We start from the raw sequence: 20,963 nt of genomic DNA, 5'->3' as shown, positions 1-20,963 counted from the left end.
AAATTGTGGAATTGGATTTACTAGTCCAAATTTGGGATCAGTACCACTTGCTCCTCAATATATCTTGCACTAAAACAAATAACGAATTTTTAGTTCTTAACTGATTTTTGTCTACACCAACATTTGAAGCTATGACTTTTTCTTCTAAACGATCCTAGTTGTTCGGTGTTTTTCTGAGCCACCCCTTGTCTCCTTGAGGAAGCACTATTTTTAAAAAAATCTATTAAAGGAAAAGTTTAGGGTGGAATGTGCCAATTATGTACGCAAATCAAAATGTAAATTGTCCATGTGACTAGGCATGTGCTTCCAGCCAGCCCGTCTAGATTAGACTAGATGCTCTGGGAGAATGTACTGTGACCGTTTAACCTAAGCTGCAAGCATGAAAAGTGGATTTGAATCTCTTTCTGACATACGTCTGTGAATTTGTCACATAATGGTAGCTGCCAGTTAACAGTTTTTAGAAAAGACAATTGGAGTGAAGTGGATAATTCTGAAGGGTTTTAAACTTTTTTGAGAAGAAGATAAATTATGCACACGAATGGTCTCTGTGTTGTAGCTTTCAGCACAGATTAAAAGTAAGTTGCCAAAGGTTACGGTGGGGAGGTTTGTCATACAGGTTTGCCGTTATGATGTTCAGAAGTATGGTACTGAGACGGAGAAGGATTTGGAAGCGCATGCAGTGTTGATCATACAGTAGTTTATGGATGTGTGGCCTTGGCTTTTTGTTCTGAGGAATGCTTTGAGGATGAAATAGAAGTGATGCTCTTGGGAGAATTAAAGAAATAATACTGGGTGCAACTGTTTTTGTTTTGTTTTAAAAGGCAATGAAGAATGAAAGTCACATTTGCATGTACTTCAACTTTATTCTGTGGTGCATCCAAACTTGTGATTTTGAAAGACTGACAGTTGTATATGGTTTTGATCCTTGTATTCGTACCTTAGTAGTTGCTTTTGCACAGGCCTTAGAACTTGGTTTCCTAATTAAGGCTACAATAAATTATTCATAATCTGAACTCATTAAATCAAAACTTGTTGCCTTTTAAAAGGTCATACCATAGTTTAAGAGAACTCTGGCTTCCGGTATATGAAAAATCAAAGTAGGTGAAAATAGTGTTTGGGATTTTTTTTTCGTAGTAGCCTTAAAAATCTGTTATTCTAGCTCTGCTGAAATGGAATTACTACTAATACTGACGGAGCTTATGCTTCTGCCAAGTCAGCGGGAATCCTTTTGAACATACACTTTCTTGGTGCCCAGTTGTCATATGCCTTTAGAATACCAATATCTATGGAATGTAATTCCTGGCTTGACATAGATACAAGTATAAGTAAAAACACAACTATGTCAAAACATGCCTCTAAAAAGTTTAAATGAATGCAGTTTTAAAATAATCTTTTAAGTATTCTTATAAAATATGAGAAATTATTCCCACAGGAAAAGAAAGGGTAATACTACCTGCACTGTTCAGACTATTCTCTACATTTCAGTATTTCTTCATTCACAGTTCTCTTAATTGCTATCTTTTGTCCTGTGATTTAACAGGTGAAAATTTTAATTGTCTCTTGAAAGCAGTGTAATTAATAGCTAGTTCATTTCTGTTCACTCTAATGTACTTCAATGCATAGAGGCTATGTTTTATGTTAGGACAGCTGCATGGATAGGACGTGGGTTTGTTATAGTACTTGAAATGCAGTGGGACAATTTTGAACAAAATGCATGTTCCTTTAGACAGTCAGTATGCTTTCACAAACCACTAAGTAAACATTAATCATGTAATCAAAAGCAGGAGCTAAATGAAAAGCAATGCAAATAACAGGGCCCTCCATCAGGATGCCTGGAGCAGTGGTAGGTAGTAAGGCTGTATTCTTTTGCCAGTGTACTTTTCTTTTTAAACTACTGCTAGTTTAAAAGCAGGTGGATTAGTTTTAGTGGCAGATGTGTGAAACTGTCTGAGGGCACATGTTTTATTTATTTGCATTTCATACCATCCTGAGACATTTTTCTTGTTTTTCCAATGTCCATTTTCATTCATATTGGAGCATTTCTTACCATACGTGGTCAGTTAGTAAACAGCATCCTTCTGTAGCTTAAGTGCTGTTTGTTTAAAGCAAATGCTATGTTTAATTCCTGAAAAATGCTAATTATCACCATTCATTAGACTTCACAGCCTTTACCTGAAGTAAATTCAGTTCTTGATAGATAGTTTATTGCACGGTGCTTTATTTCTATTGATTTGAGGCACAGAAGTTTGGTGGTATTTTTCGCTCCAATTTGAGCTTGTAAAGTGAATTCCATTTGTCACAGGAGCATCAATATAATCTTGAGGGAAGCTCCTCCTGAAGAAAAATGATCTTTAATGTAAAATTCAGAAAAGTAACCATCTAATTAATGAGATCACAGACAGTAACATTTAAAAAGGGACATTGTAGCAATTTACTCTGAAAACTTGCTTAATTATTATTAAATACATGAACAATGTTAGTAGCTAATTTAAAAATTTCAAACTTTGGAAGTGTTTGATGTAATTGTTAAATAACAGCATGAAAGGACTGCACAATAAATTTGCAAATGTGAATGCCCATCTTTCTCTACAGATCTACCACAACACAGAAAAAAAATTGTGTTTTGCCAGTTTCTTGTTCTGCATCACAGCATCCTAATTACCTAACATTTATATGATACTGGCTAATATTTGCCTCATTAGAAACAGTATTGGAAAAGGACTGGGGCTGTGAGTCCAGGAGAGGAGCAGGCTGAAACAGAGCCTGCTGGAGTAGTAGGAAAAGGAAAAGAGATAATTAGGTCCCTTCTACATCCCTCACATACCTTGACCTTTTAGAAAGATACTGTCCCTTTCCAGACTCTTACCTGAACTCCCCCCACCCGCCACTCCAAATTATAACAGCCCCTTCCTTCTTCCCTAGCTTATAGAACCTACTGTGTTGCTGCCATCAAATTTATTTTTGCCTCTAATACAGAAAAGGCTTAGGTAGGCTTCGGGGATAATTTTTTCTTGTAACAGTAAGGTAAGTGCTCCACAAGAGCATCTGTATTTCAAAAATGTAGCTGTGTAACTCCTATCACTTGATCTTTTTTGCAGTCATGGGTATGTGGGCCATAGCATTGTAAAATGATTTATGGCATTCTTTATGATCATGGGGTGGGAGGGAGAAGGGAAGGAAACTGATGTGCAATAGCAAAACTGATAAATAAGACTATGAGGTAAAGAAATATTTCATGGGTTTAAACCTTCTACAAGATACTGTAGTTCCTTGAGAACTAACACTTTTGGGAGTTTACCACTGGCCCAAGCATGTTTAGTCTTGGTAATGATGAAGACAAACTGCAACAAGAAAAATTCTGAGCTGATACTGGGAGTCACAGTGCGAGTGGTTAAATGTTGGAACAGAGGCCCACACAAGCTGTGAAAACGCCATCCTTTGAGATGTTCACAACTCAGATAGGACTCAGCGCAGCCTGGCCTAAATTTGGCATTGGACCTGACTTTGGAGTTGGCCTTGCTTTGAGCAGGGTGTTGATACCCAGAGGTTCCTTCCAACATAAAGTGTTTAAGAAGTCTAAGATTATTTTGAGAAAAAATAATGCTTTTATACATATATATATGTATGCCTTTTATATCTCATATTATATGCCTGTACTCAGGTGAAAATCCCTGTGTGTTCTGTGTAAGCTTAGAGCTCTTCATGGCAGTTTTTTAAATAGACAGTTGTAGTGGGTGGCTTTTGGGAAGAGGCTTTATATTCCAAATAACAAATAAAATTGATTTCTGCCTTAAATACAGCACCATTATGGCTTCAGAGAGCAACTTCAAACACTAGTCTGATGTAAAAAAACAACCATGTACACACACACAAAATTTTTAAGGCAACTACTGATTTTTCTTCTCCCTCTTTAAGCTGCACTACAAGCTGCAAGCTTTATAGAACAGAATTTTTCTGGAGGCATTAAAAACAAAACCGGGGTCTCCGTATGATGTGGTGGACAAGTAAATGCCAGAGGTAGTTAAGATAAAAATAAAGCAAACTGAAGAAACACCTTTGTTCTATAGGCTAAGGAGAAAGTGGATAAAAGAAAATAATGCTTAAAAGAAAAACCAAAACAAAAAAGGAGTTGGGCAGAAGAAAGGAAGCTGAGGAGCTGGTATGTATATCAACATTGTCATTCAGGTCTGCATCTAAGTAAATAACTGCTGTGTTCCTCATCCCATACTCTCAGCTGCTCTAATCAATGTCTTTTTAAAAGATTTTACAGAACTTACTGTTGTCCATTTAATCCAGCTGACCATCCAATATTTTAAGTAAGTCCTGAAAGACTTCAATCTAGAAATGAGTGTTACGACTGAGATGCTGTTTTGTGCATTGCAGAAATTGCTTCTGTCAGTCCTGTTGCCTCAGAAAAAAGATTTAGAAAACAAATATTCCTATCCAAACAGAAGAAATGAGTAATAGATTGTTTCCTTGCTTGGAGCTTCTAAATCTACCTCTATATGGACGTTTTCTGTCTGCAAAGCTTTATCTCGTTTCCTTACAGGGTCACACACATCACCGCTGCTTTCACAGGCTTTCTTTTCATACTCAAAGCTTGAGCTCCTACCACATCTCTGTTTTCAGCAGGATCAGATGGTGTGAGTCTTCTGTTTTGGATGGTAACTTCTGTTGTTTCTAGCGGCTGTAATTGATTAAAAAGGTGTGGAATTGCTCCTTCTATTCATCTGGAAGAAGAGTGCTCAGTCCTTCTGCTGGACATGACCAGCTATGGAATTTATGCACCACGTAAAACACTGCCTTGGTGACAGCCACTAAATTCTTCCAATACAACTGTTTTCTCTTTCTCACTTCCTTTTGTTAATGTGCAAATAAAAAAAAAAGTCCTGAAGCACATTTAGTTTAAAACTATGCCAGAGTCCCTAATGTGTCTCTAATTTACAGATAGAAAACTTTTTCCATATAGCTTTTTAATGTGCTGCCTCTGATACAACATTGCAGTATTGTCACATCATGTAAAATTCTGTCTGTAATTGCATAGTTTTGTCAGGACTAGCTGATTTCTGCTTAAATTTTCGCTTGCCTCCAAATATACGTAAAATACAGTACAAGTTAGTGCAGTTGATCTGTTGCAGTTTGCACTGCTGCTGCTTAGAAAATGCCACTGGGAGTTGGGCTCTGGAAGTAGCTGAGGTGATAAAGCCACTGGCAGCTTGCAGCATGACTGGTTTTTTTGTGGTAGTGAAGGAAGCCTGCTCATATTTCCACAAAGAAAGCAATCAAACTGCCTTACTTTTGAATCACTTTGTCCCTTTAATTGTAATTTATGAAAGGGAAGCATTTTACCTGCATTGAAAACCAACCAGTGGAGGTTGCCATTGATTTTTCTGTTACCTCTTACCTGCTTAGCAGTATCCGGATTTCTTGAACAAGACCTGAAATATTTGGCTGACCTGAGTGCTTGCTACCAGAGTTCAGTGCTCTGTGCACACAGTAATAGGCAGTGCACTTTGGTAACATGAGCTGGATCTGACCTGTTAGCAAGGTACCTCAGTGGTCGCTGGAATGTTTGGAAGCTTTAGTAGTTATCAATATTCAAACCTTATCACGCAGGATGCACTCAGCAGGTAGTTTCTGTGGTCCACTTAATTTTAGGCTTTATGTTTGCTTACCTAATGTGCCCTTGTGTCTTTGAGGCTTTCTGACGTCCATTTTAAGATGTTTTGGTCCTTTGTTTCTCTGGTGCCCACCTCAAACTGGCCCAGGGAGAGGAGGGAGAAGTACTGGTTGCTGCCATGCCTGTGCACACCGTTGTTTGTCCTCCTCCTCCTCCCCCACAGGAGGAGTGGGAAGAGGAGGAATAAAAATTGCTTCCTATTGTTCTGCCTGTGGTATGGATAGTGATGGCTTAAAGCTGTACTCGGGGACTAAATTTAGTCATTAAATCTGTTGTCGCAGCCACTTACAGTTCTGAGGTATTGGAGTTGATTTTAATTTTTTTCTTTAATCCTTCGATGGAAGAATTTGGAATTATCACACATCGTTACTGCAAACCACACTTACACTGCTGCATTTTATGCTGCTTCATATTTCTACAGACTTGTCATTCAGACTTGAATATTTGCTCCAGGCTATGCTGAAATACAAGATGTTAACCCAGGAGCAGCTTATTAAAATTTTGCCTGTGGTTTGCCTGGGAACTAAAAGAATTTAAATCATTGTAGTTTCTAATGACTTGGTTCGCTAAAGCCTCCAATACCATTCTTGACACGTCTTTTGCTGATCTATAGCCCAAAATACTGTTTTGTGGTTGGTCTTTGGTATCTAAATTTGCTGTTTCTCTCTGTGTCTAAGGACGTATGGAGTGTGTATGTAAGATAACTTTGATGATTGTACTTCTGTTACTGGTTTTATTTTTAGGAAGCATGAAGTAAACAAAAGTTCTGAGTCCTTAATCGGGGAGTAGCAGCATCCATTTGCATGGAGAGATTGGTTAATTGAGTTAAAAAGTCTGTGCTTTGAAAAATAATGTGTTACTCATAAGTATTTGTATTTGAACCAATGTTTGCCATCGGTTGAAGCACTTAAAGACTGGTACAGTATTGAAAGCAGTTGCAGATGAGTTTTAAATAAATCTGCCTTAAGTATGAAAATAATTAATTTTTAGGGGACGGTAATTCTGTCTTTTAAGCAAGACAAGAAAATTCGTGTTGAACCACGGCAAATATTTTACCAAGCTAAACATTTGCAGACAATGTATAAAAGATGCATGTGAAATTAGTGATCTGAGAATAACTTTGACTGAACATTTTTAGTTCGGCGATGATGGCGGTTTCTAAAATTATGTATCTCTATGGCTATAAAAGACCCGATTTAAAGGTTTGGGTGTACGTCCTGTGGGCTTCCAATGTTGTTGACTGCTTTGGCATTCAGCGCGGTTTGCCCGCATTGATCTGGAGTTCAGCAGTTTGACCGAGCAGGTCGCAAGACTTGGAACCTCGCACCTCCCCGCGCCCCCGCCCCCGCCCCCGTCTCTCTCCAGCCCTCCGCCTGCCGGCCCTACGAAGCTTAGCGGGGCTGGCGGGGTAAGCGGTCGCGACAGCCGGCGGTGCCGCAGCCCTTCCCGGCCGGGGCCGGGGCCGTGTCCGCTGCCCCGCCGCTCCGCTCCGCTCCGCTCCCTTCCTTCCCTTCCCTTCCCTGCCCTGCCGCTCCGTTCCGTTCCCCCGCCGCGCTGCGGGGGGCGCCGCCGGCCCGGCCCGGCAGCCGTTACCTAGTGACAGCGGCGCGGCGCGGCCATTGGCTGGGGGCCGGGGGGGGCAGTCACCTTTCCAGCGCCCGGCTCGTCTGCATCGGCGGGGCGGGGGGGAGAGGAGGAGGAGGAGGAGGAGGAGGAGGAGCGGACTCAGGTGCAAGCAGTCATTTCACGGGGGAAGGAGAGAAATAGCGACAGAAGCTCTAGCCGCACCACAGTAACTAGGACTCCCCTGTCAAGCACTTCATCATAGCGGCTGGTAAGGATGCCTGTAGGTGAGACAGATCGCTCTATTGCTTTAACAAAGAATTGGAGAAAGTAGTGATTTTATACGTGCTCTGCTGCTCATAGACGAAGGGAACGAATAGCCGGAAATATTCTGGGATGTTATAAAATCCAGAAGGACTTTCTGTACAGCGTGGTGATGGCACGACAGGAAATTAACTCCAAAAAGAACGCTTTCCCTCAAACTGCGGCAGCAGCATTGAAAATTCTCTTCTAGTATCTGAAATTCTTCCTGAAGATGCAGCAAGGACTATCAAAAACATCAGAGAGATTCTGGTACTTTTAAAGAGACTTAAAGCAAATGCCAGCGTAATAGCTGAATGACCTTGGAGATCATTTTATGTGGATTCATTAATTCCCACTGCCAGTCTTCTAGTTTCAGGAACTCTAGGATTAAAGATGGTTTTAACATTTTAGGGGCCTTTCAAAAAGCAAGATTGCGTACAATTAATTACCTGCCTAATGATTCCTGAACTGATCAAGCATTTACGTAAAACTGAACACAGAAGATGCTTTCTTTTAACGTTTGCTTTCTCCGTAACTGCAAATAAAATGAACAAGGTAATGTCCTGCAATTAGAAGAACATTTTTTTAAAGCAACTATTTATGATGCTGATTGTCTAATAAATACAGAAGCCCTAAAACTACATAGAAGATGAAGCTGAATAACAGAATAACGGACTAGTAAACAATGGCAGCTTTTCTAGTCAAATCAGCATTTCATTAGCTTCACAGCAGAATGCAGATGGAAGTTTCTGTTCTCGTTGTATGGGGGTTTGTGAAATGATTCAGGTGTTGCTACAGAGGTGAGCAATATCATGGATATACCTATGAACTCCTGGGTACTGATCCACTGTAGCAGTTATGGCAGTTTCCAAAGATGATGATTTTAAATTACCATTGATGAAATTAAATTCAAGAGGATTTATTTTGTCTGTGGGGACCTTGAATTGTGCTTCTGGCATTAGTAATTGTAATGGACTATAACTGTTTGAAGGAATTGTGAATATTGACGTAAGTCTCCAAATTCTATTCTTAAATTATCTTCATTTTTAAATGAACAGACACGATCTTCCTCATTGTATCTGAGATGTATGTTTTCTTTCTTGGGAGTCAGAGGACAAATCTGCCTTGTCCCCCACCCATCTCCCTCCAAATAAAATTCATTATTCATACCCAAACAGTGGTGAGTCTATTGGAATTAACCTTGACAAAAATGTTTTCCTTACCTTACCAATGAATAGCATGGATAAGATGGAGTACCATCTCCTGAATGGAGCCAGAAAAGACAGCATTAGATGATGAACTCTTTCCTTTACTCTCCAGTCAGTCTGTGATTTAAATTGAGACATTAAAAAGATTATCTCCAGTAACTGTTGGTCTAGGAAACCTAAGCTGTACTGAGTTCCTCCTTCCCTTCCTCCCCCTCACCCTATTATATTCCAAAGTAAATTACTTCCTCAGGAAAATAAGCGGTCAGAGATTTCCCCCCCTCCTTCCCTGGGAAATGAATGTCTCTCTTTTGTCAGTTTTTATTTCCATATTTCACAGTACCTGTTTGTTTTAGAAGTGCCTTGTGTTTGCTAAAGATTGGTCAAGAGCACTGGAGGAGCTGATCAGTGGCCTTTCTCTTTCTGGCTTTTTTGTTTTGTTTTGTTTTGTTTTCTTTTCTTTTCTTTTCTTTCTTTCCTTAAAGCTAAGGTGTGCCAGAGGTGATGCACTGATGCTGAGGAGGCATCAACAGCTATGGGACTGTAATCCTCTCAAATGTAAGCACTGGCAGTGTCTACAAAGAGAGATCGTGAGACGCTGAAGCAGAGTTTAGCTGCTGTTAAGCAGGTCATCTGCTCACTAAGGCTCAGATTGCAGTGTTCCCTAATCACAAAACATGAACCAGTCCCGATGGATTGAATGGAGGACTCTGAATATGAGCAGTAGTGTTATGAACATATCTGAGCATCTCTCCTGCCCTCTTGGATTTGGTCACTACAATGCAGTTGACATCTGTATCCTTGAGACAGTTGTTATTGTCTTGCTAACATTTTTAATTATTGCGGGTAACTTAACTGTGATATTTGTTTTTCACTGTGCTCCACTTCTGCATCATTATACCACCAGCTATTTTATTCAGACCATGGCCTATGCTGATCTTTTTGTTGGAGTTAGCTGCTTGGTTCCTACTTTGTCACTGCTCCACTACTCGACAGGTGTCCACGAGTCCTTGACTTGTCAAGTTTTTGGATATATCATCTCTGTGCTAAAAAGCGTATCTATGGCATGTCTTGCTTGCATCAGTGTGGATCGCTATCTCGCTATAACAAAGCCTCTCTCCTATAATCAACTGGTCACACCTTGTCGCTTGAGAATCTGCATCATTTTGATCTGGATATACTCTTGTCTGATCTTCTTGCCTTCCTTTTTTGGTTGGGGAAAACCTGGTTACCATGGAGATATTTTTGAATGGTGTGCTACCTCCTGGCTAACTAATGCCTATTTTACTGGCTTTATCGTGTGCTTACTATACGCTCCTGCTGCCTTTGTCATATGTTTCACGTATTTCCACATCTTTAAAATTTGCCGGCAGCACACCAAAGAGATAAATGATCGGAGAGCTCGATTTCCTAGCCACGAAGTGGATGCTGCTGGGGAGACTGGGCACAGCCCTGATCGCCGCTATGCCATGGTTTTGTTTCGGATAACTAGTGTGTTCTACATGCTGTGGCTCCCGTATATCATATACTTTCTGCTGGAGAGCTCTAGGGTGTTGGAAAACCCAGCACTTTCCTTCTTAACAACGTGGCTTGCTATAAGCAATAGTTTCTGCAACTGTGTGATTTATAGCCTCTCCAACAGCGTTTTCAGGCTGGGACTGCGGAGACTGTCAGAGACAATATGTTCATCTTGTATGTGTTTAAAAGACAGGGATGTACGGGACCCTAAACCACGAAAACGGGCTAATTCCTGCTCCATTTAAAGAAAACTAGCGCATGTAATCATACGCGGAGTTTTGATAGTATTTGCTGTACCTGGAAACTTGCCAGAAGAGAAATGTTTACTTGAATAGCTTGCTATGATGTTAGAGTGAGTTTAAAAGTGATTGCGGAAAAGGAAAAGGCTGCTCTAAGAGGGGTCACTGAACTTGAATATAGCTCTTGTGAAATTGTGAGGAGAGCAATTCGACAGAGACGATGAAGAAAGTCAGAACTAAAAATCTTCTAAAGGGCATGAAATAACTACCACATCAGAGGAGGTTCCTCATAAAATAAATTAGTTAGTTACTACCTTATATTTTCCCCCTTGTAGAAAAGTTGTCTTACTATCTTTGTGTCAGAATATACTGTAGCCTTCTGAATTTAAATATATTTAAGAGGAAACAACAACACAGTAAGCGGCTATCCGTAAATTATATACCTGAGGACTGTAGTAGATATTGCAGATTAATAATCAGCTCTATCTCTGCTCACATCTTGTACAATTTTCAGTTGTACAAACAATCCGCAATGCGTAAAACCTGCACCAGGCATGCTTTTGGATAAAATGGCACATTTTGGTACAACTTTCACAGAAGCTTTCCCTCTCATTTCCCCTTTTTTTCCATTCTGTGCATCCCTAGATTCCATTGCATCCAAGTGGTTTAGTTGGAGGGCACCTATGAGGTAAACTGAGTTTCAAACCATTCTTCCTGCAGAAAGCAATAGCCCTTCCTGGCTGGCTGGGTAACTGCAGCTGCCCATGTACAATGACTTCTTCAATCTTTCATTCTCTTGATCCTGTTAAATTAGCACACAGTATCAATGTAGTGTCCTTTAGGGTGTACTAAAGCTTTTCCTTTATTGGCTACACAGATAATCCTAACGCAAATATGATAATCGCACACTGTAGTGTGCATCACTGCTTAGAAAATTAAAACTAACTAACCCTTTTCTTTGGGAAGTCTAAATAGCTTACTGTTGTAGCTGTCAATCCGTTGTGTGAACCTAGCTTGCACATACTGTATTTTTTTTAGAGAAAACGTAAATTGTGGTCTGTGCCTAATGTTTTCATAGCACACGGAATAGGTCAGTGCTACAGGATTAAAAAATTACACTTGCTTTAAGAGAAATACTTCTGTGCGGTTGTTGAATAGCTGTTTGTTAGACAAGTGTTCTCGGATGAGGTGAACAAGACAGCTTAGTATTAAATACAGGCAAAGAGCTTCAGTATTTCCTTTTGTACTGAATTGATTTTCAGGTCCACTGATGAAATCTTTTTTATTTTGCAAGGGCGCACATTAGGTTTGTGTAATAAATTGCCAGGGGTTCAGATGCATGCCAGTCAATAAAATATTCAAATTATTATTTTGAACCAAATGTAATTTTCTTAGATGGTTATTGGCTTTTAAAAAAGGCCCAATTATTGATTGTTGGTGCCTTTTAACACTGCACTATTATTCCTTCTTTCACCAAAATGCATATGTAAAGATTGTGCCTATTACTTTTTGTAATGGAAACTAACCACGCTTGCACACTTGTGGTTTGACTCTAGATCTCCCTTAATTATGTATTCTTTGTTCTGTTGAGGTGGTTCTGAACCCCTGTACGTTTTTTAAACCTGTAAGAAAGTTGAAACAATGGAATAAAGTAGTATTATGTATATCAAAACCAGCCTTGGCGTTAGTTCCCTGATGTTACGCTCTGTTCTCTGTGAAAGTTCTTTTGGGTTAGAACTCAAGAGTGAACAATTTAAAATCCAAATCCCAAAGCTGCTTACTTGCTGTCTTAAACGTTTATATACGAGTTTCTACCATTGCACAATCTTTAAAGCAGATTGAAATACGACTTGAAACATTCCTCTAGCTAAGCTGAGCTGTTGCTGACAATTAGCCCCGATAGATATTACGGAAAAATGGACTGTATTCTTTGCACGTATCTCATAATGCTCCATGCCTACAGGAATGTGTTTGCTGCCTTCTTTTGAAAAGTTGCTGTTTATTTCAGAAGGCTCTTTTTGGCTGACTGCTGCTCTATAAGGTTGTGTAACCCTGTGTCTTCTTACAAACACAACTTGGATTAATGTTATTTTGTCATTATTTTGTCATTATTTCCTGCTTAGTAGGTCCTCAGCATGCAAGACTTAGACAAGGAACAATGAAGTATCTAATTTCTCACAACTCATAGGGCTGGTTTCATACCAATAAAGTAGTTTTATACCTGTGCTCCAGACCTGGCAGGTTACCACTTCTGGGCTTTGTTGGCATTCCTGGTAACAAGTTTCTATAGGACCTCCTGAAATTCAAGAAAAGTTCTAGAAAATGCTTGAAGTTGAACTAACCTTTTATTAAACACAGCCTGGAGCCAGTACATGCATTGTTAGCATGGTACTGTAACTACAAATAGGTAGAAATACACAAGCTAACTCATTTGTATCGGTAGTGCCTTAGTTTAACCCTGCTTGTATAACCTCAGCAAATGGAGTTATGTACAGCAACTTGAAGCTTTATTGCCTGCAAATGGTAGGTCAGAAAGAGAGCTTCACTTCAGAGGCTGCAGCACGAGGTTTACTCACCAGCCCACCAGCTTCTTGCCCTAAAGGGCAGAGTTAGCAATACTTCTCTCTCTACCATCGTGTTGAGCTTGTGGAGTTGTCAGGCGGAACTGAAGATTTGCTTTTTCCTCAGGCTGTCGTTGGAGGGAGAGAATACAGTAGAAATCCAATACCCTGCAAACCAATCATAGATTCCTAGGTTCTTTGCCTACCCCACCCCCTTTTTTTGGTTTGTTTCTTAAACACAGGCTTAATGTTGTTGGTGCTTATCTGGACCCCAAATTTCAGTTGCTGTAAAGTCACACTTCAGCCTGTTCCCTGTAAATCCGAGTCTCCTAGTCTCCTGGAATCTATCAAATCAAGCATCCTCAGCAGAGTTAAATGCTGCGCTTCTTGCTGTTTCCATGATGACAAGATTTGACCTGGTGGTCAGTCACATGAGTTCTTAAATTTAGTAAGTGTGTTTCATTTTTTTTAAAGTGTTTTCGAAACTCATGATTTAAAATTTTATTTGAGGGAGGTTTGTTATTGTTTTACTAATGCTGTCTGAGGATTCCAGCTGGTGCTAAATTCTCTTCCAAAATTATAAGGTTGGATGTTTTAATGGATTAAAAAAGTCCAATAGAAATTCCAGTCGCCCAGTCTGTCACCTTTGATTTTCATTCTGTCATTATATAGTTTCATGTTCTTGTATGAAAATCTGATCAAAGAATGAGACTTTTAAAGCTGGTATCTGGAGTACATATCCCATTTTCATGTGCCTAAAGATCTTAATGATTTATGAAATACCTAGTAAATAGGTGATCAGATACTAACTGAAGAAATCAACAAGAAAAAATCATTGTTGATAATACAGGTAATAATAAAGTCTGTCCATATACAGATACATTGAGGGAGTCACTAAAACTTTAGGTTCCTTTAGGAAAAAAAAAAAAAGGGGTAGTAGCCATAAGAAGAAAACATATGTAAAATATTAAATAAAAAGGTTAAAGTGAAGAGAAATGTCTAATAGGTAAGCAAAACAAATAGAGATATATAAAGCTCCTTTGTGCAGGTAGATTATGTTGTGCTGTTACATTTGTCCTGCCTGAATACTTACGCTTGTAGTGTAACAGACTATGTTGAGGTCGATTGCCTTACCATTTTTGGAAGAGTCAAAAAAATTGTGTAATGGCAGCAAAAGCGCTACTAGAAAAGTAATCTTTTCTTCACCAAATTCTATGTGCTTCCTTATTTTCTTGAAATGGCTAAGTGAATTTCTCCTTAAAATACTATTCTTTAAGGGGAAAGAAAACTGTAGTAATGAAAAGCACAATGCTGTCTTTTAAAAGTTTACTTATTGTCTTAGAGTAAGATTTTTTTCCCCGTGTTTCTGCTTAAGAATCCATTTTGTAATTGTACTTGGGAAAGCATGAGGTATCATGCTAGGTTTATTTTTGTGCAGAATCTTTGCGCTTCCTCTACTGAAAAGTTGGGAGTGTTTTGCTTTATTGAGCCACATTTCATAGATATAGTTTATGAAGACCTTTTAAAAAAATCATTTATATTGTTTTTTACAATTATTTTTAATTCACTGGTGTTTGACAACTGAATATCCATAAGCACACTTAGTTTTCACACTCAGCAAAACTAATAAAATGTCCTTTTGGGGGTAAAATAACTTACCAGTCAATATTAAAAATTGGCCATAGAGAAAAGTAAATCAATGTAACGATTAGTTATTTCGTTAGCTATTTCATCTTGCATATGAAAAAATTAACTATAAATGAAAGATAGTTGTTGCAACAGGATATTGAGTTGATGGGAAATGCATCAGATTTAATACTATCTCACAGTTGATTCTCAACTTGAAACTATTTTTAATCTTTCCATATTACAGTTGTAGCCAAACGAATAAATATATTGATTTTTAATTTTTTTTTTTAATGTTGGTGTTTGAACGCTGAGGATCTGCATCTCTCAATCCAAGCCGCTGCTTGTGATGGGAATATCCCTTTAGCAGATCGCAAAACTCAGTTGCAGCGTGCCTAGCAACATGATGGTTCTGGAGCTGGCTTTGCTGAGGAGCAGTGCCAGAGGTTCAGGAGGCCAACATTGCTGTGGGGGCAGAATGTCAATGAAGGTGGCAGTGGCCTCCCCAGCCATCCTCCTGGATCAGCTAATTTGCAGATCTTACAGTTTTATTGTCCCTGTCACTGAAAGGGGAAGTTAAAGCCTTTGACTTCATCGCCGCCCCGTGTTACCTCTGTCTCTCTTTAGGCTGTTTTATGTCTGGAGTGGTGCGTCATTCTACTAAAGAACTGAATTAGATTTATTTTGTTTGGGTTTTTTGATTAAAATATTTTATGTATGTCGTGTGAATGGCAAAACCAAACATTACTTTGTTAACTGATTGCTGACTAATTTTTAGGCCTTTCCAGAAATGGAAGCATCACTGAGGTAGTGTCTTCCTGTCATTTGCAGCATTGCCTGGAACATTGCTTAAAGATAGTATTTTCCTAAGATTACGTGATTTTTGCTAAACCAAATACAAAGTTCAAGTAAAACCTGATTATTTTTCTCCCCTATTTAACATAGACATGTTTCATTTTTTTTTTAAATTATGCACTGAATTTATACATGGATCTTTGCAGTAATTAAGCATTTTTAATTGTTAACAAAATTGTTAACAAAAGTCTATGCCATTATTGTAGATTAGTGGGATGAAAGCAATTTAGAAGGATATTTAAGAGTAGCTTCCTACTCACATGTTTTTCCAGTTGTTCTTAAATGAAATTACTCCTTTCTCAGTTGGATAATAGGAAAAATCCTCTGAGCTCCGTGGGCTTTAAGTGCTAAAGGAACAGTATGTGAATGGAGAAGAAGCTGTTAATGGCTCTGTGCCCCAGCACAGCCTCCAGAAAATACTAAAACCCCCTCACTTTACATCCGTAATTTCTGTGGACTTTTCCTTTGTCCAAATACTGTGAAAGATAGGATGAATATAAAGAAACCTTAGTGCTTTCAGCTGCACTGACAGAAGGCTAGGAAAAGCAATTTCAGGCAGTAAAAATGCCTGGACATGTTTGGGATTTTATCACAGTCTTATGCCGACTGCTGCCAAACTTAACTCTCTTGAGAAGAATGCGACAGCAATGCTGAAGGCTTTTCGTTTTAATCAGTGTGTGACTTGGTCTGAACAAAGAAAAGGTGGTTTGGGTGATACTTTTCTAAGTGCTGTATCAGGGAAAAGAGTTTCACTTCTCGTATGTGCTGTTCATCCCTGCCTCAAAGCTTGCAATCTAAATTTTACAACCGGCAGTATTAGAAAAAGTGGCAAAACACAAAGGTTTTAAGAAGGGGAAGCTCAGAGATGTCAGCATTAATCACACGAGGGCATTTCTGCATCTTGACAGCATTGCTTTTTGTTTCTTCATTTTCTTTAAATGAAATGGATAATGCTTGTTGTCTTTTTTCCCCTTCTTCTATAAGTTATTTGAATAAGCACAAATTCTTTTCATCATGGAAGAAGTCCATTTTATGGGATATTTAAATGAAGAATAGGGTAGTGGTTTGGGAAAGTATAACAGAATGTCCCCAGGAGAGAACAAAGTAAGTTACTTGTGGGACAGGTACTACTTTGAATTTAATACACTTTAGGCAGGAAAGTCTTCAAATACCTGTGCCAGATGAGGGTTTCTAGTCCTTGTATGATCTCTCCAATGTTATTTATGCTTGTGCATGTAATACTTACAAATTCTTCTTGTGTGACATCTAAATTTAGAATTGTAAACAGACAAATGATATTTTCCCTAATAGGCAAATTTGTTCTGACCTAGGAAAGACACTTGCTGAACCCACAGGTTTTTGGTGTTTATTAAGTGACTATAGCATACAGATTCTCATTAGCTGTTTTATGGTGGGGAAACAAATATAGGAACTGTGTATTGAGGCAGAAGAGCTGACCGTTCCTCAGATGAACTGCTCCTCTCATCTGTTTCATGAAATTACTGCATCTAACGAGCCCAGGTGAGGTTGTGGTCACTGAGATCAAGTGACCTTTATTTACTTATTTTGGTAGTTTACCGCTATGTCACTATGTTTCTCTCTGTGTTCACGTCTGTGCTTAAATGAGGATTGTCAAATACAAAACACTTGTGTCACTTTGGAATGTGTATACCCCCCTGTTTCTTGCTGAGATCCATGTAGGTCTCTCTCAGTACAACATGCCATTTAAACCTGAGTCATGTTCACTGACTAAACCCGTAGTGATTTGAATTGTTACCGTTCTGGCAGCAGAATGAAACATGCCTGCGCCTTGCCTCGTCTCCTCTCCTCTTTCCTTGGTCGCTTTAGGTCAGTCTGACAGCTTAGCACGCAGAGAACGCTGGCGTGGCTGAAGTGTGTGTGTGTCCTCTGCTTATGGTTTTACTACACCGAGTTAGTCCTCCACAGAAGGGGTGGCATAGACAGCTGAAGGCAATAACGCCTTAAACTGCCTCAGCAAGGTTTTTGCAAGTCTTTGTTTATTAGGGTTTTTAATGATAAGAAAAATTATAGTAATTAAAAAAGAGAGATCTGTATGCTATGAGTAATGAATTGTTATTAGGTCAAGAACAGATTAGTCTATTTTTCATCTATGCCCTCAATAGGTAAACAGGATCTTCATAAGAGAATTTTATTATAATCAGGTAGATTTTGGACACTACAATTTTTATAGTGAGTTTTAATGCAACTATACGTATGTAAGGGCTGTAAACAGTCATATAATGGCAAGGTTTCAGTGGCAGCTTTTTCTTCATTTCAAGGGCTTTGGGGACCACTTTGTGGCTACAGTTGGGTAAGTGCTAAGTGTGTACGAAAATTACTGAAGCCAAAACAGCAGACACAGGCTGTAAATGAAACACCTTTATCCCAAACTACTCTCTCTGTAATATTGGCTACTTAATATTGTCCAGGCAGTATCTCATGTCGGCTTATGAAGATGACATATAGAAAAGCAAAAAAATCTAATAAATATAAGCGTAACTATATGCTATCATAATTAAAGTATTTTAAAGATTTTTTTATTTTTCAACTTGGGACTTTTGGAGACTATATTTTCTGTGATGTCTTATCTTGGGAACTTGCAACCAATTAATTGTTTTCCTTTGCTGGCTATGCTTTACTTGATCTCTGGCTTTTGGGTTTTTTAAAGTACGATTTGAAATTTGATTTTTAAATTCAATTTTGCTGTTATATAGATGTGTTCTTCACTTGACTCATGTAGAAACCTTTGTGAGAATATTAGAAAGATCATGTCCTTGAAGAGAACTATGTCTAGTCTTAAATCTATTTAGGCTGCATTTCACTGTAGCTAAAAGAAGCTGTTGCTGTACCTTGTTTACTGGATTTCAGGTGTCTTGGCAACAAGCCTTGTCAACAGATGACAAGTTCTCCAACCTCTTCTGTAGGGCTGAAACATTATTTGCCACTGATTTTATTTGTAAATATTGCTAACTAAAGAAATTCTGTTTTGGAAATGAATCAGTATTCTGGATGGGATTTGTGGAGACACTTTATGTCTCTATTTTATTTCCTTTGATTCTGATGGCAGTATATGAGGGTTATTGCTTAAGTGCAGCTGGAAGTTTTGTCCCTGTTATCCCTGTGCATTTGCAGCTCCCTTCTTCTGCTTTATCCTGGCTTGAGAAGCTTTTTGGGGGAAAGGTATGTCTGTGATGGTTGGTCGTTGATACAATTGTGATTCGATGATCATCTTACTTTATGAATTTCACTGCATTAGTAATGCCTGTATTTTAAAAATAAAAATCATAGCAAAGTGCTCTTGTAATAGTGGTATTGATTGTATTTAAAAATAAATTTATAGGAAGACAATTTTTTACATTGGTAAAAAGAGATTTGAAATGTAATGTAGGTGAGGAATACCTGTTGATAATTTATTTTGGGAAATATTTGGATTTCAAGTTGCAGATGAAATTCAAGAGAGAAATATAAATATTGATTCTGAAGTAAAGCAGCCCTTAGTTTTCATACAATAATGAAATGAATTGTATCCATTTCCTGTCAGGAACAGGATTTGGGGTTACTATATATCGCCTTATGGAAATGGTAGTTTAATGAGCCATGGCTTACCAAAAGTATTGAGATATTAGTAATTCTATAAGTAATAAAGAAAACTATTAGAAAGCATTACTACCATCACCATAGTGTGTCTGGACCTTGAATACTGAGTGTAACTGGTCCATGGTAGCACAGCTGGAAGGAGTTCTGAGGAATGACAAAGGAACTGCTCTTCTCTAAGGGAGAATTAAAGTGTCTAGGGTTTTCCAACCTAGAAAAGAAAGGATTGAAGTGCAGGGGAATATGAGGGGTCTGAAAGGTTGTGAATGTCATGGGGGAGAACTGGATATAATTAATAATTGTTTCTCTTCCAGTGTAAAAGAATTAAAATCAAGGTAGCAGTATGTAGTGAATTGTGGAATACGTTGACAAAAGACACTCTGGATGTCATAAGCTGACATGGGTTAAAAATTCAGAGAAATTCAAAGAGGAATAGTATATTAAATGCTGTCATCATGCTTCTGGCTTGGGAGCCCATATGCTGCAGATTACCAGAGGCTGGGAGACTATGATGGGGGAATTGTCACAGTATGTTTGTCCTGTTCTTATACTTGTCCTTAGGCATCTGTTACTAGTTGCTGTTGCAGACAGTATTGATGCTAGAGGAACTAAGGGCCGACCTAAAGTATCTGCTCATGCCTTCCTGCTCTGTTGTGTTGTTACATCTTTATTACTTCTCATATACTAACTCTGGATATTTCATATTTAGTCTGTCAGGAAAAGAATGCACAATTTACTTCAGCTGTTTTTTTCTGAATAAAATTGTGAGTGAAAAATGAACATATGTGGCTGTGCATCTTTGCCTGTGTGTGTAAGGTGGCTCTGAGAGTAGAAGTGTCAGTATGATCAACTGTCCCTATCTTTTCTCGCTGCTGAAGCAAAATACGTTCTGGAAGAGCACCAACAAAGCAGTTATGAAGGGGACTATATTGCTAGTTCTGATATCAAGTATTAGGGGGATAAACTTTAACTTTTTTTTTCAATAATTGTAGTAGTTAAAAGCCAAGCTATTATTATGGGCAGTCCACAGCAAAAATGGCTTCTTAACCCTATCTAAATTCCATGATTTTTTAAAATAAAAAGTGATGCTGCAAAAGTAGGGATGCCTACACTACACATGGCTAAGTCAGGTAACTCTCCCTAGCTGCAGCTGGTTCAGCAGAGGTCCAACAAGTCCTCTACTTCATCATGCCATTAGAAAGGTTGTGGTATCATACCGATAGGATAAAAGATACAGAGGTCACTAACAGTGCAGAGACTACAATATTGTATTCAAGGAGGGACTAAATCCTTGAGAAAATTTCACTGACAGCCTATTGTGGCTGATGACATATAGTTAGCAGATCCCTGCAACTAACTGGTATTTTGTCAAGTATTTCTGCAACCACCAAAGTTAACAGTGAAGCAAACAACAAAGTCCCACAGTGAACAAGGCACGTATCTTAATGAGCGATGATGAGGATCGTGTATGTCCATGTTGGTCCACTCTTAATCAGCAGCATGTTACCTATTTTCTGAAATAATGTGTTATCCATTGAGAAGTAAAACCAGAATTCAAACTAGATCTCCATATAACTGGGGCTGCTATATTTATAGAGTCGGAAACAGCGTGTAGTTTGCTCTGCTTGTCAGTGTATCTCCAAAACTATATATTCTCATCAGTTTTTTTTTTACAGAGGAAAGCTGTTCTACTCCTTTCATTTTGCAATTTTTACCCCAAAAACATTTTATCATTTTCTTTTAAAACCAGTATCAATAGTTATGTTCTGTGAATAAAATGTGATTTTTAAGATGCATT

General features: G+C 38.6%; 2 protein-coding genes across 6 annotated transcripts in view; both read left to right on the top strand.

Moving 5' to 3' along the window:
• RABGAP1L (RAB GTPase activating protein 1 like) overlaps window positions 1–20,963 on the top strand; it is a 262,912-nt gene that overhangs the window by 83,035 nt on the left and 158,914 nt on the right. The window lies entirely within an intron of this gene.
• On the top strand, window positions 9,101–10,569 carry GPR52 (G protein-coupled receptor 52). Its single transcript, XM_075037546.1, has one exon. The coding sequence runs from the start codon at window positions 9,429–9,431 to the stop codon at window positions 10,512–10,514; it is 1,086 nt and encodes a 361-aa protein (XP_074893647.1). The 5' UTR covers window positions 9,101–9,428; the 3' UTR covers window positions 10,515–10,569.

The sequence above is a fragment of the Buteo buteo genome, chromosome 10 (genome assembly GCF_964188355.1).
Source record: "Buteo buteo chromosome 10, bButBut1.hap1.1, whole genome shotgun sequence".
Classification (NCBI taxonomy): domain Eukaryota; kingdom Metazoa; phylum Chordata; class Aves; order Accipitriformes; family Accipitridae; genus Buteo; species Buteo buteo.
The sequence above is the reverse complement of the archived record's forward strand: the minus strand, read 5'-3'. Positions and strand labels throughout refer to the sequence as shown.

Excerpts from the sequence above, each read along its gene's own strand:
- GPR52 (XM_075037546.1), top strand. The coding sequence starts at position 9,429 with ATGAACCAGTCCCGATGGATTGAATGGAGGACTCTGAATATGAGCAGT.